Raw genomic sequence first — 14,194 nt, forward strand, 5'->3', positions numbered from 1 at the left:
TTTTCTATATCATTGTTTTTAAATAAAACTCCAAATACTTCAAAATTATGAATAATTCCCAACAAGCAATTCAGAATTCCAAATACTGTATAACGAGATATATACAACTATTTTGACAACACAAAATATTCATGAAAAACTCAATACAAAATCTCGTTAAATATATAATAACAAAAATTCATAATATAATATGTTATATTTATTATACATTCAACATTAAATCCATTGAGTACTCCTTGCATGAGAAAAATCTCTCTCTTCCCACAGCCTTCACCGAGCTCCACCCTAACCCATTAACGATGTTGTCGAGAATTTCGTCGACCTTCAAGACTAGTGGTATTTCTTGAAAATGAAAAAAAATGTATGACTGGTGCTTGAGAAATAAACATATTCTTTATCCCTATTAAAGTCTCGAGTTTGAGATCAAGTTTCGATTCAAGAACAAGTTATTTATATGATTGGTCTCGTATATTTTTTTTCGGTCTCGGTCTTCTATATCATCGAATTTTTGTTTTAGTTCTATACATTTCGATTTTTGAGAATAATAGTAATTTTTAATGGGAGGACTAATTTAACACTATATACAACATCGTCACATTAATATCACAATAAGAAAAAAAAAGGACTAAAATTCCCAATAAAATAAAATAACATACTAGAAAACTGAAATTTGTCAGTAGAATTTACAAAGAGATAAATCATATTAAAAAATAAGCTTTCTAATATATAAATGTGTATTACGTGTGGGACAGTTGTGTGTATACATCCAAAACCGATGCTTTTTACGTAATCAATCAAATACGTCGTATCCTCACGATCACACACACTTGACACAATCATTTCCAAAGTATCCACAACCTCATTCACAGATTACAGTGAGATCGATCTACGTAAATGGCAGATGAAGTGGGGAACAAGCAGATTATATTAAAGCACTACATCAAAGGCTCCCCGAAAGAATCCGATATGTCACTGGAAAACTCAGTTATCAAGCTGAAGCTTCCCCCAGATTCTTCCGGCGCCGTTTTGGTGAAGAATCTTTATTTGTCTTGCGACCCTTACATGCGTAATCGAATGCAGGAATCCCAAGGAGGCTACGCTAGCTCCTTCACTCTAGGCTCTGTAATTTAGATCTCAATCTCGTTATGTACTTTTATTTGGCAAAGTGGGTGAATTAATTGGCAAAAAGTAGAAAGAAAATAGTTGTAGCATGACCATGCTAAGAAAATTGAAATGGAAGGTTCATGGATAATATAACTGATTATGGTCAATCATTTTAATTTTAATTTGTTTTTCATTTTCTTAAAATTGATAACAGCCTATTGCGGGATATGGAGTGTCCAAAGTAGTGGATTCTTCACATCCCAAGTACAAGAAGGATGACTTGGTCTGGGGAATCACTGGATGGGAGGAGTACTCCCTCATCGCTGATCCAAATTCACTGTTTAAAATTCAAGACACAGATGTGCCACTTTCCTACTATACGGGACTTCTTGGTATGTCAAACATATCATTAAGTTATTTATTCTTCAACTATCTTGGAAGGGTAATTACCGACATTTCTTGAAATGATATTGTACCCACGATATTTCGACGTCATAGCATCAACTTAAGCTTTTGAAACTGTGAAGCCATAATCTTTTAAGTTTGATGGACTGTGACTTGTGAGAAATTTATTTGTATGTTTGCCTTTTTTTTTGTTTCCTTTCTTAGTTGCTTTAATGGGCATCATCTTGCTCGATAGGTATGACTGGCATGACTGCTTACGCTGGTTTTTTCGAGGTTTGCTCTCCCAAGAAGGGAGAAACCGTGTTCATTTCAGCTGCATCTGGAGCTGTAGGGCAGCTTGTTGGCCAATTTGCAAAGTCAATGGGGTGCTACGTTGTTGGAAGTGCAGGAAGCAAAGACAAGGTCAGTCTTGTGATTTTGCATCAGCTCCAGAAAAAAAATATAAAAGTGACTCTTAGATTTGAGAAGCCCACTCACCTAATAAATTAGTATTGGGAGTGAAGTTCCGTGCTAGGCTTATGTCTTGACAGCTTGTATTTTTTTTTCTACTAATCCAAAATGGTTCAATGTCTAAAAATTTTGCTGAGGTAGGTAATGATATATAGCATTATTTACAAACAGAATTAGTCTGTGTAAACAATATTCACTTTCTGAATTAACTTCTCGTTTTCCTTTGTTGAAGGTTGATCTTTTGAAGAACAAATTTGGTTTTGATGATGCATTTAACTACAAAGAAGAACAAGACTTGAATGCTGCTTTGAAAAAGTGAGTGCTTTTTTTAACTTCTCTGTAACAGATCTTGCCATGATGGCATGCTCCGAGACAAGATGAATTTTGTGTATGTATTTGTTTTATAAATTCATCTCCATTTGAGAGCTTCTAATCGATAAATTCAGAAAGTTGATTTTTTTTAAAAAATATTGCATGACCCATGATTCAAAACAACTTATTCAGAAAGGTGGACGTGCATGATTTTTATGTGCTACGTACGGATTAAAAACATGCTTTTACCCCCTATATTTCAAACAACTTAATAGTTTTTTGTTTCGTCTTTCTTTGGCTTCGCGGCTGATTCCGTTCTTGTTTTAATTAGGTACTTCCCTGAAGGAATAGATATATACTTTGAAAATGTGGGAGGGAAGATGCTTGATGCAGTATTACTCAACATGCGAGTCCATGGCCGCATAGGCGCATGTGGGATGATCTCACAATACAATCTCGAGAAGCCTGAAGCCGTTTATAATTTGACGAGTTTGATAGGAAAACAACTCCATATGCAAGGATTTCTCGTTGGCAGTTACTACCACCTGTACCCGAAATTTCTTGATTTGGTTCTGCCTCATATAAAGGAGGGAAAGATCACGTATGTAGAAGACATAGCCGAAGGGCTTGATAGCGCACCAGGAGCTCTAATTGGACTCTTCTCAGGTCGTAATATCGGGAAGCAGCTCGTTGCTGTGTCTCATGAGTAGGGCGTTGCGTACATGTTATATATGTATTTGTGTATGCATGGGTTTGTGTGCTTGTTGGCCTGTGTGCGCGCAACTGCCTAGTTGTCCAATGTATTGATTGAAAGACGAAAATTTCTTGTTCTGTGTACGGATTTTGAGGTTTGACATATAAAATTCCGATCAAGTAATAAGTTTGGGTTTTTGTATGCTTACATCTAACAACCAAGTTACAAGGATAACATGTCTTTCCTCTTAAAGATCATTTTGTAACAAAAAGAAATGTTCCGAGTAAAATATAAACAAAACCTTTTCAGGCTTAAAAAGAAAATCCCTCGTATGATTCCATCCTCCAAAATTCCCTTCTCTTAGGCCTGGCAGTTTTGTAATCCACCTTTAGTAGGCTTTCCCCAGGGTGGTGAAACCGACACACGACCATGGCTCCTGCTCCTCCTCTTACTCCTTCCTTCACCACTAAAGATTTAAATTTTAGTTAATTTTAAATAAATAATATTAATTTTATTGCATTGGAAATGTAAAGGAGAGAATTTAAATTTTATAAACTCCAAGAGATTTAATTTTTTTGCAATTACGTTGGAAAGGTAGTGTTTTAAATTTTGTTTTCTTTAAACATAAATTTTAATTTAAATAAAATATAATATGGGGGATGTGGCAACGCTATACTCGTCCACACCGATAAAACCTCTCTTGTACCCTTCCCCAAGTATTCTTACTGACGAAACATCCGCTTATTATACGTATAAATATATCTGAGGCACGCTCCTCTTCCATTTCACGGATCAATTACTGCTTCTTTTGCATCTGTAAGTAATCTCGATTTATTTCCGTGCCGAAATCTCACAAACACAACAAGAACGGCGTTCTTTTCGTTTCTAGTCGATCTGTCTTCGCATTTTTGAATTTTTTTTTCCAGTTTTTCCGTGTAAGATCCGTCCAGAATGTTTTGATATTGTTTTTTCTTGCGCGAAAAATTTGTTTATCTGTGGTTGAAATTAATTGATTTTCTGTTTTTTCTTGCTTAACAAGTTGGTTTGTTTTGTGCTCGATTCTTTACCTTCAGCGAGTGACGTGAATGAAATGGAAATTTGTTTGACAAATCAGTGAAAGATTTGGGGCTTGTTTGGTTTTGTTTTTTAGAAAATGATCGGGGGAAGTTTTTTTGAGAAAATAACATAAAATATGTTTGATTTTTTTTTTTTTTTGGAAATGTTATAATCATTTTTTTGATAAAATTGTGGAAAATGTTGACGATATTTTGATCTATATTCTTAGATAACAATTGAGTATATTGGGAGGAGATTTAGAAGTCATTATTATATTGGAGATGTAAAAAGACTTTGGGTTTAGAGAATAAAAATAATTTGTTAATGTTTGTTGTTATCTGGAGGAAGAGAAAGTTGGGAACGGAAATAAAACCAAGCTAGTCCTTGGAATTTTGGTTTCTTTGTCCAACAATTTGCAGATGTATAGGTTTAAACAGTCGGCCAGTGATACGAAACTCAAAAAAGATCCACGAGTCATTATTCAGAATACAGTTGTTCTATGAATAACTTCTCAGAAATTTAGCTGCAATTTTTGTAGAGATCATTTTTTTTGTAAACAGAGAAAGCCTCCGCTGCAATGCCGATGAAGCGACCCTTGTTAAAATCCAAATTCTCTTTAAGGCACTATTCATTATCCTCGGAAAATGTGCTGAAAACTGGGGGCATTTTGAAGCAGACCAGAACCTTTTTAGATTTTGACATTGCTGAATATTCGAAACTGACCCATGACTCCAACCCATTACACTCTGATTTGAAATGTGCCAAACAAGCTGGTTTCACAGAGATCCCCCTGTCCCCGGAAATGCTCGTGGCTTCTTTGTTTCCTAGAATCATTGCTTGCCACTTCGTAAGCATCATTTATTTTGTTTTCATTTTCGTGAATCATGCTCTTTCCATAGCGTAGAATAATTGGTGAATCCATTTTTATTGATGGATTGAGTAAAATGTGTAGCCGTGGGCTGTGTATGTGAAGCAAGAACTGAACTTCAGGTCACCAGTTTTCATTGGAGATAAAGTTGTTGGAGAAGTAGAGGCGAAAAACATTAGACAGATTAAAGAATTTTGTTTGTAAGTTTCCTCAAGCTTGTCATGTTAGGCTAAAATTTGTTTCTACATATTCAAAGTTTGCTCCACGTTTTGATGCTATGGAATGATGTGTAATAATACTTTGTAGGGTGAAGTTTGTGACCACATGCTTCAAAGATGGTGAAATAGTTGTGATTGGCAGTGAGGCTATGGCTATGTTACCTACGCTATCTATAAAAAAAACATGATTCTCAAAGCACATGTCGGTTATGGGTGCTCATCCGGAAGCAGCAGAATGCCACATTCAGTACTTTTTTCTACTCTTCTGGGCCAGCAGTACAAAAGTGCTTGGCTAGAGAAAGAGTTTTATTAGACATGACATTTTCAAGAGCCTTTTCTTTTTAAATAAACTAAAAATAAAAGCAAGTGCCTTAAAGAGAACATGGATCTTAACAAGGGTCGCGTCATCAGGTTTGTTGCTGACACTTTCTCTTTTACGAAAACTTTATGTTTACAGAAGCTTGCCAAAATTAGGAGAAACAATTCATCGAACACTTTGTACTTTGAATAATGAAAAAGTAAAATTCCGTGTATTATGTGACACTTGTGGAAGTGTCGAATGAAACTGCAGAAATCAATAATATAGAGGTTTCATTATGTAGTATTGAGCTCCAAACTAATAAATCTTAAAGAAACTCAGGTATTGGGCTTGATTTAACAATGGCCCAGCTTGAAGTTTTCCGTCAGAGCCAGCATACGTTGGGATCTATCGAAGGTCCAAGTACATATCAAATGTATTTTAGATTGTTTTGGTTGGAATGATTTGCTTCAGGTCGATCCATATTTGTCTGTGTTTTTTTATAATAACGGAATATTTAGGAAATTGTGATAATGTTATAAATCTATTGAAAAAGTGAAATCTCTATAAACACTGGAATATTGATGGATCTTTCTCGAGTTTGGAATATGAATCGGTTCTATTCGGGACAATTTGAATGATATGATTTTGCGTTCAAACTCTTAAAATTTTGAATTATATTATTCTGATTAATTCTATATAACTTGTCAGACCATAGGGTCATGTGCAGGGATATGATAATTAGTAGGGCTCAAAGCTTATGGTCTGTTATATATGTATCCATTAAGCATCACAGCCCCATCATATACCTTCTTTACATGATGAATTTCGAATAAATCTTCAGTATCGAATTTAAGTGACAAGCTGCTTCGTACATTGGAATTTCTCAATAAAAAATAATTGAGTATAGTTATACTATATATTTCCCCGTTAAACTATTGCAATTTTAATATTCGTAAAGACTTGAACCACGTTTGTGTGCCCAATACGTTGTGAATATTTATTTAGCAATTTAAGTATTTTCTCATCTATGTGAGAATAGTCAACCAGTCTACAAATTCTTTCTCATCTATGTGAAAATAGGTCAACTAGTCTATGATTCTTCGAACACAATATTGTTTTCTATCTGTCTATTCATCAGACATCAGAGTGTTTTGGCTTCCTTCTTTGAAAATTAGGTCCAGGACTAGAACTTTCTCCAGATGAAAATTAGGTTGGTCATTTCCTCTTGTTAGGACATCTTCAACTTCTCAGTGCTCTTGTTTTCAGCAAATTCATCAAAGTGAGGCATGCCACCCATTTGCTGCTTCTCTTCTTTCTTCATTTCCATAAAAGCTATATTTTTTTATTAGAAATGTGCTGATATTTCGAACAAACTTTTACATTTATATGACGTCCAACATGTTTCTGTCAGAAAATGACTGCATTAGTTATTTTACCCTAGAAGTCACATATCTAGTCATTAAAATTTTTAAGGTCCATCACTATCGCCTCACTCCAAGTTGGATCCTTTCAAAGAATTAAAGTTTCAAAATCCGATATTTTTACGGGCAAAAAGATACACTAGAGACCGGTTTTGAATGATTTGGAATTGTTATTTTAGTGTTTTCAGCAGTGGAGACGAATGTCAAGACTATTTATTTTGTACTGTAATCTGTTGACAACTACTGTATCAGATTGTGATATAAATTTGATGATAATTAGATATGTATTTTGTACAAGAATTTGTGCTCCTAATTGCTTAATGCATCACCATTTTGGAGAATCTGTCTACGCCAAAAAAAAACTTAGTATTTGAAAGACTCCTATACGTTATACACGTACGATAGCGAAGTTTGAGTTTAAATTATGTTGATTGCTAGAAATTAGAATTTGAAAGATTCCTACTCTCCATAACTGGTATTAAGTCTATGAAGTTTGACTCGAGTTTTTTACATGAAGAGGAACTCTTGATGATGGCTGCTCTGGCAATTTTGAGGCGGAGGAAGGTGTTTTCAGATTGCTTTGTGGTTCCTGTTCGTTCTATTCAAAGTACCTTGAGTCAGGGGCAATCCTGTCAGCACTTGGACTCTCGCGATCTTTGCTCTGTCACAGACAACTTCTCTCATACTTCAGATCATAGAAGGAATGATGATCAAACTTTAATTTTAAACAAGGAACTTTTAAATTTCTCATTATGTGATATAATTAGGCATAAAGCTTATGGGAGTTCCACATCTCTTTATGGCACTGGAAGGTCGAATTTCAATTCTCTGGTGGGTACCAAGTTGATGTCTCAATCTACTCGATATGCTTCCACAGCAACTGCAAATAAACCAGATTTGGGAAGTGACAATGAAGATACTGAGGAAATGGCCGCTGAAAAGAGAAAGGAAGCATCTCCTGAAGAATGTGATCAAGCTGTTGTAGGCCTAAGCACCGCCAAAGCCAAGGCAAAAGCTAAAAAGCTGCAAGAATCTCATAATGTTGTTAAGTCCTTTTTAAAAAGACTTTGGGCCAAATTTTTAGGTATTGGTCCGGCTCTGAGAGCTGTGGCTTCCATGAGCAGGTAGAATTTCTTTTTATCTGTGCATCACTTTCCAATTTGCCTTCTCTATATGGTTTATTCTTTGTACTTTCAGGGAAGACTGGGCCAAGAAACTTGTTCACTGGAAAAATGAGTTTGTATCAACACTGAAGCATTACTGGTTGGGCTGTAAGCTTCTGTGGGCTGATGTGAGGATCAGTTCGAGATTATTGCTGAAACTTGGTGGAGGAAAAAGTCTCTCCAGAAGGGAGAGGCAACAGCTCACAAGAACTACTGCTGATGTGTTTAGGCTAGTTCCATTTGCCGTTTTTATCATTGTTCCATTCATGGAATTTTTGTTGCCTGTGTTCCTGAAGCTGTTCCCAAACATGCTACCGTCAACATTCCAGGACAAGATGAAAGAAGAGGTATTCACCACACTCCTGGTCGTAACAAATTAGAAGGAAATAAACCCATTAAACACAGTATTATCAACAGACTTGATCATTTAGGTACGACAACAATATCAAAGTTAGATTAGCATTTCATATTAATTTGCATTTATGAGGCTTTGACTGATTCCTCCTTGAAATGACTTTTCTTTGATACACGAAGTTGTGTTGTATTAAATTATACTATCTCGGATACTCTCATGTATCCATTTGCTAATCAATGAATTTACTGAAACTTACTCTTTCAGCTTCTTATTAGCATTTGAAGTTTTTGTAGTTGCTTGGCATTATACATTTGTAGAAGTTGTGTATGGTTCTAAGTTCCGACTTAGAAGTATATCATTTTGTAAACTTTTGGAAAAAGAGAGGAGTCATTGACATATCTCCTATTAAAAGTGCTATAATGACTAAGCACACCTTCATGCCATTCATAAAAAGAGAAGTGGACTACTCCATAACTTCAGATGCAAGACTCTTTCATTCTTACTTGAAAATTTGACATCGTCAATTGCTGCATTTGGCGTGTATCATTTCGGATGCCTTTGCCAAGAGCATTATAGTTCTTTTTCTTTCTGTTTCAGCACTCTACTGCTGGGTTATTAGTTTCTGTGCCTGAAAATAAGGACTCATGACCTTTTAATTCAGAAATTTACTTCCTTGCATATGCCTTAGCTTTTAGAGTCGACTAAACCAGACTAAGTACCAGTGCTGAAGCACAAAACGACTTGCACATGCAGTTGTGTGCTCCATATGTAATATTTCTTGATCTTCATTATCTTGCTTGAGCCTTCTTTTATAGGATGTTAAATTTGCCGGACATGAACATATGTAGGAAGCACTAAAAAGAAGGTTAATGGCCAAAATAGAATATGCGAAGTTTCTTCAAGACACAGTCAAAGAAATGGCGAAAGAAGTCCAAAATTCACGGAGTGGAGATATCAAGAAAACAGCAGAGGACCTTGATGAATTTCTGAACCGGGTCAGTGCAAAACTATCAATTTGTTAATACAAGTGCATTACTCCATAATTTTATATTTATATTTATATTTGCTTTGGTGCAGGCTAGAACCGGTGCTGGTGTTTCAAATGAGGAAATCTTAGGATTTGCTAAGTTGTTCAATGATGAACTCACATTAGATAATATCAGCAGGTAGGTAAAGGTTTGGCTTGTTATATTCGTAGTCTCTTTCATTGATCAATCATTAAATATTGAGATCATTATTTCTTAGTTATTGTAATTGTTGGTAAAGTTTATTTTGGTTGACAGGCCTCGTTTAGTGAACATGTGCAAGTACATGGGAATCAGCTCCATTGGAACTGATTCTTATTTGCGGTATATGCTGCGAAACAGATTGCGAAGGTCTCCACATCTCACTTCCTATCTAAATCATTATATATAAATTCTGATAGTCTATCAGAGCCTATGCGTATGGTAGTTTACTTTCTAATGAATTGATGACTTGGGGTATAAAACATGCCTACGTATCATTCTTCTCCACTATGTATATTTAACTTTGGATCCTGTACAAGAGTATTTGAATTAGAAAAAGTACAGCCATTTGATTGGCTATTCATCACTAATTTTCTTTTTGATAATTTTATCCAGGATCAAGAATGATGACAAATTGATTAAAGCAGAGGGTGTGGAGTCTCTATCAGAGGCTGAGCTTCGTGAAGATTGTAGAGAGCGAGGCATGCTTGGAATACTTTCTGTGGAAGAAATGCGCCAACAGGTTTGTACGACCAAAAAATTACAACATTGTAGTGAATATACAGTAACTTAGAAGCAAAAATTTAAATTTCAACAGGTGTGTAATCTGATACATGAAAATGCAATCCAAGTCGAGTCTCTAGAAACTCAAGGGTTATGATTTGTGTGCATTTATAACTTGTGAAGAGTAAATCAAGAACCACCAGATTAAAACCTGAAGCCTTTGATTGTGCTACATGAAAATGTAATCAAAGTCCTGAGCAAGTATGAAAGAGTTTATTTTATGGCAGTGGTACTCTGTAGAAACTTTAAATTTCGGAACACTATAATTTGTATTCTTTACTCGCTGTAAATTTGTGTAAGCGTAAGAAAAATTAGTTCTGCATGTCTATTTAAAATAGTCAGAATTTTCTGTTCGTTCTCAACCAAATCTTTTCTGGGCCATGCTTTAATTTGGTAGTGGAATTTTTTTGAGCTTGGTTGTAAGAACAGAAATTGTCACAATTAAATTAACTTGTCTACTTGCATTGCAGCTGCGTGATTGGCTGGATTTATCTTTGAATCACTCTGTTCCATCTTCACTTATGATTCTTTCCAGGTTCATCTGAGTGCTTCCTTATTTTTTCCGTCTAATTTTTATTTTGGTTCTTCTTAGCAGTTGTTGAACAGCATATAATTAGTTTATCTATTTGGCAGAGCCTTTGCGGTATCTGGAAATATAAGTCCAGAAGAAGCCGTTCGAGCTACATTATCTTCGCTACCAGATGAAGTCGTAGATACTGTGGGCATCACATCATTGCCATCTGAAGATTCTATAGCAGAAAGGAGGAGGAAGTTGGACTTCCTTGAAATGCAGGAAGAACTTATCAAGGTTTTATGAATTTTTTTTGTTCCCAAGAAACTCGATCAATTTTGGTTTATAAGAGTCAGGTGCTTCTTGATATGTCCATTAGTTTGGGCATGTGTGGTTCACTGTTTTACTCTTTTTAAATTAATTTTTTTTAATGGAATTGACTGTAGGAGGAAGAAGCAAGAGAGGAAGAAGAGCTGACCAAGAAGAAAAAATCCGCTGGTGTTGAAGAAGACGTGGCTTTGAAGGAGATGGCATTATCAACTGCTAGACCAGCGCAAGAACAAGCCAGAGAAAGAGCTGTCGATAAGCAAGAAAAGCTTTGTCAGCTTAGTCGTGCATTAGCCGTTCTTGCTTCTGCTTCTGTAATTACCAGTAGTTGGGATTTTAAGTTCCTTATAACTTTGTACTCTTCAAATTTATGGTGTTGATTCTTAAAATTTTCTTTCTTCCTTTTGATGTCTTATGCAGTCGGTAAGCAGGGAGCGGGAAGAGTTCCTCAGTCTAGTCAATAAAGAGGTATGTAACGACTTTTTGGTGTACCTTTAATTGAATATGTATAGGTTGGTGGAGCTGTTATCCAATGAGTATTCAACTGGGTATGTTTATACTAAACTCTGAACTCTAATTATTATGACATGTTTCGTATATTTTTTTCTAAAACATAATTGTTTGGTAAATTTTTTGAGCATAGCTGATAAGACGTCAAAATGAGTTGTTTGTATTATGTTCGTTTTGTAATTATTATCATGATAAAAATATATTATGATACCAAACACATAACCATCTTTAAGTTCTTTTGATTTATTTGATCCAAACATCTTAATTGATTTTTAAGCTCCTAAACTCTCTGAATCATCATCTTCAGATAAGCCTTAGAGAATGTTTGGCCGAGCTTACAAGCTTTTTAAAACATATTATAAGTTGTTTGAGAGCTTATAAGCACTGAAAACCAATTTGGTAAATTTTTTTGAAAGAGCTCATGTCAAAAATAAGTTATTAAACAACTTATAAATTGCTCAAAAATGGCTGGTCACCCTAATTTATTTTTCTTGTTTTGATAGTTTAAAAGAACAAAATATCCCCAATTTTTTTTATATTCCATATATACCTTTCCAAAATTGAATGACATAGATTCCAAAATATATTAAAAATATTTATTCACATTATTTTTATAGTAATATGATAAATTTCTATAATTATAACCAAGGTAAATAAATTTAGCCAAACCTTCTTAGTTCCAAATTAGTTGGGGTGGGGACACGATATTTTTGTTTGAATTTAAACATGGATCCTTGAAGTTTGCTTCGTTATTTAAAAATATCAGAATTTTGAAAATCCATGTCGCTAAAGCTTTTGAACATTTTGTTGTAATGTTTGTGAATGCACTTGAATATATTTAAAAATAGCGGTGTCTGTAGCTTGGAATGATTTCTAAAAACATCTCTAGATTGAGCTGTACAATAGCATAGTGGATAAAGATGGCACAGATGGCGAAATAGAGACAATGAAGGCATACAAAGCTGCTAGTGATGAAAGTGAGGATGCTAAACCTGAGAGTGACAATGTTTCATCTGCGCTCATTGATAAGGTATTGGTTTTTCATCGTATGGTTTTTTTCCTTTTCATGATCCTCGATAATTAAATTCCTTGCACTTAGTACTATCTAATACAAAAAAGGCGTAGAAAATAGAGATAAGCTACCCACGAAAAGAACAGAAAATGCAAGGTCCGAGTGAAAACAAGCTGGGACATTTTTAGAGTTCCCAATGTAGCTAAACTGGATTTATTTACTCTATTTGGGATGATTTGGTCCAGGTCGGTGCCATGCTTCAAGATCTTGAGAAAGAGATTGACGATGTAGATGCAAAAATTGGTGACCATTGGCGAATACTTGACAGGTAGAACAATGATGTCCTAATTATTTTGCATTTTGCCTCTCATTGCTGGTTGGATTCTTATCCTACTAGTGACAAGCGTACAAGGTCCTTGCATTTCAAATTAATTGTGCAAATTTTATGTGTTGCCATTCTCCCAGAATTCCAACCCCATCTGGGAATGTTTTAATGTCGAGATTGTCAAAATTAAAATGGATACCCAAATTTGTGGTTCAGTGCAGTTGAGGTTATCATCAAATCTTTCCACGTTACAGATATATAACAGAATTTAGTTGGAATCCACAAATCCAAATGCAATACATTCAGCAGCTTTCTAGCTCGTGAATCATTCTCGTTTTTTAGGGGTTTTCGTTTTCACAGACTGAGCGAATTACCATACCTGTATAGAGAGTGGGACTAGCGAAATTATATGGAATATCTTGCTCAAGTTTCTCCGAGTGATTCCTGAATATTTTGAACTTTTCGTCCCAAGTTCTCTATTGACACTAATTGATATTTGACATAGTATTTGGCTAGTGTCGGTAAGGCGATCTATGAAGGTATGCTTTTGTATTGTCTAGTAAATAATAATTGAACACATGTGTACAGAGATTATGATGGTAAAGTGACCCCTGAGGAGGTGGCTTCTGCGGCTTTGTACTTGAAAGACACTTTAGATAAAGAGGGAGTGCAAGAACTTGTCAGCAGTCTTGCCAAAGATGCAGGTCGGAAAATTCCTTTTTTTTTGGGTTATTAAAGAAAACTAGAAATATATTGTTGATTCTGTTTTGATTTTATTATATCAGTCTTTTTAACAGCTACAGAATTAAGACTGATTGTTTTTCGAGAAATAGAAAGGTAACCGAGATTGTTTTTTATTAGTTTTACCCAACAAAATCCTGAATTTCAAACTTAAATTGAGCTAGTATTAACACTGATCTGGTTGTACCTGAGGCCCTGAACACCTCAATGACTTGCAAACTTTTGGGCTTTTTTTTCCCGTCTGAGATTTGTGCCATCAAAATATAATCTAACGTGTTTTTTGGTATTTATTTTTGCTTTAGATGGAAAAATACTGGTCGAAGACATCGTTAGACTGGGCAGTCGTTTGGTAGATGGCAGCAAACCTGAATCCGAGGAAATGTAGATAATGTTACTTTGTTGAACTCATATTGTAGCTTAGTCAGGTAACAAAATTTTCGTGGCACGTTAAAGTTTTTAAGCATTGATGTCAGACTCGGGTGGAATTTTGACGAATAGATTCACCACTCAAATTAACGGATGCCAGGCAAGCATGTCTTTTTCAAGTAAAACTTTGTCATTACATAGTCATCCACATAATGAGAATATTCTTCTATTTGTTTAAATTTACATAATATTTATTTTATTCTGG

At 35.1% G+C, this 14,194-nt stretch overlaps 3 protein-coding genes across 3 annotated transcripts; all 3 read left to right on the forward strand.

Annotated features, from left to right (window-relative positions):
* The first annotated feature begins 788 nt into the window (after positions 1-788).
* On the forward strand, positions 789-3,166 carry LOC142556211 (2-alkenal reductase (NADP(+)-dependent)-like). Its single transcript, XM_075667547.1, has 5 exons — positions 789-1,122; positions 1,319-1,496; positions 1,745-1,911; positions 2,192-2,274; positions 2,603-3,166. Exons 1-5 carry the CDS (start codon positions 895-897, stop codon positions 2,979-2,981), a joined length of 1,035 nt encoding a protein of 344 aa, XP_075523662.1. The 5' UTR covers positions 789-894; the 3' UTR covers positions 2,982-3,166.
* Positions 3,167-3,704: 538 nt separating this feature from the next.
* On the forward strand, positions 3,705-5,469 carry LOC142556212 (3-hydroxyacyl-[acyl-carrier-protein] dehydratase FERN, mitochondrial-like). Its single transcript, XM_075667548.1, has 3 exons — positions 3,705-4,868; positions 4,974-5,089; positions 5,196-5,469. Exons 1-3 carry the CDS (start codon positions 4,599-4,601, stop codon positions 5,293-5,295), a joined length of 486 nt encoding a protein of 161 aa, XP_075523663.1. The 5' UTR covers positions 3,705-4,598; the 3' UTR covers positions 5,296-5,469.
* Positions 5,265-14,188, forward strand: LOC142556209 (uncharacterized). Its single transcript, XM_075667543.1, has 15 exons — positions 5,265-5,522; positions 7,349-7,953; positions 8,027-8,339; positions 9,196-9,342; positions 9,425-9,513; positions 9,631-9,723; positions 9,970-10,096; positions 10,608-10,672; positions 10,771-10,945; positions 11,095-11,289; positions 11,396-11,443; positions 12,375-12,515; positions 12,743-12,825; positions 13,411-13,526; positions 13,866-14,188. Exons 1-15 carry the CDS (start codon positions 5,490-5,492, stop codon positions 13,946-13,948), a joined length of 2,313 nt encoding a protein of 770 aa, XP_075523658.1. The 5' UTR covers positions 5,265-5,489; the 3' UTR covers positions 13,949-14,188.
* The last annotated feature ends 6 nt before the right edge of the window (positions 14,189-14,194 follow it).

Source organism: Primulina tabacum, chromosome 9 (genome assembly GCF_025594145.1).
Source record: "Primulina tabacum isolate GXHZ01 chromosome 9, ASM2559414v2, whole genome shotgun sequence".
NCBI classification, from domain to species: Eukaryota; Viridiplantae; Streptophyta; class Magnoliopsida; order Lamiales; family Gesneriaceae; genus Primulina; species Primulina tabacum.

Bases quoted from the DNA above. Each gene is read 5' to 3' on its own strand.
- LOC142556211 (XM_075667547.1), top strand. From the start codon at position 895: ATGGCAGATGAAGTGGGGAACAAGCAGATTATATTAAAGCACTACATC. The intron at 1,123-1,318 runs GTAATTTAGATC...AATTGATAACAG, and splicing joins GCTCCTTCACTCTAGGCTCT to CCTATTGCGGGATATGGAGT. The intron at 2,275-2,602 runs GTGAGTGCTTTT...TGTTTTAATTAG, and splicing joins TTGAATGCTGCTTTGAAAAA to GTACTTCCCTGAAGGAATAG.
- LOC142556212 (XM_075667548.1), top strand. From the start codon at position 4,599: ATGCCGATGAAGCGACCCTTGTTAAAATCCAAATTCTCTTTAAGGCAC. The intron at 4,869-4,973 runs GTAAGCATCATT...TAAAATGTGTAG, and splicing joins GAATCATTGCTTGCCACTTC to CCGTGGGCTGTGTATGTGAA. The intron at 5,090-5,195 runs GTAAGTTTCCTC...AATACTTTGTAG, and splicing joins CAGATTAAAGAATTTTGTTT to GGTGAAGTTTGTGACCACAT.
- LOC142556209 (XM_075667543.1), top strand. From the start codon at position 5,490: ATGGATCTTAACAAGGGTCGCGTCATCAGGTTT. The intron at 7,954-8,026 runs GTAGAATTTCTT...TTGTACTTTCAG, and splicing joins GCTGTGGCTTCCATGAGCAG to GGAAGACTGGGCCAAGAAAC. The intron at 9,514-9,630 runs GTAGGTAAAGGT...TTTGGTTGACAG, and splicing joins ACATTAGATAATATCAGCAG to GCCTCGTTTAGTGAACATGT.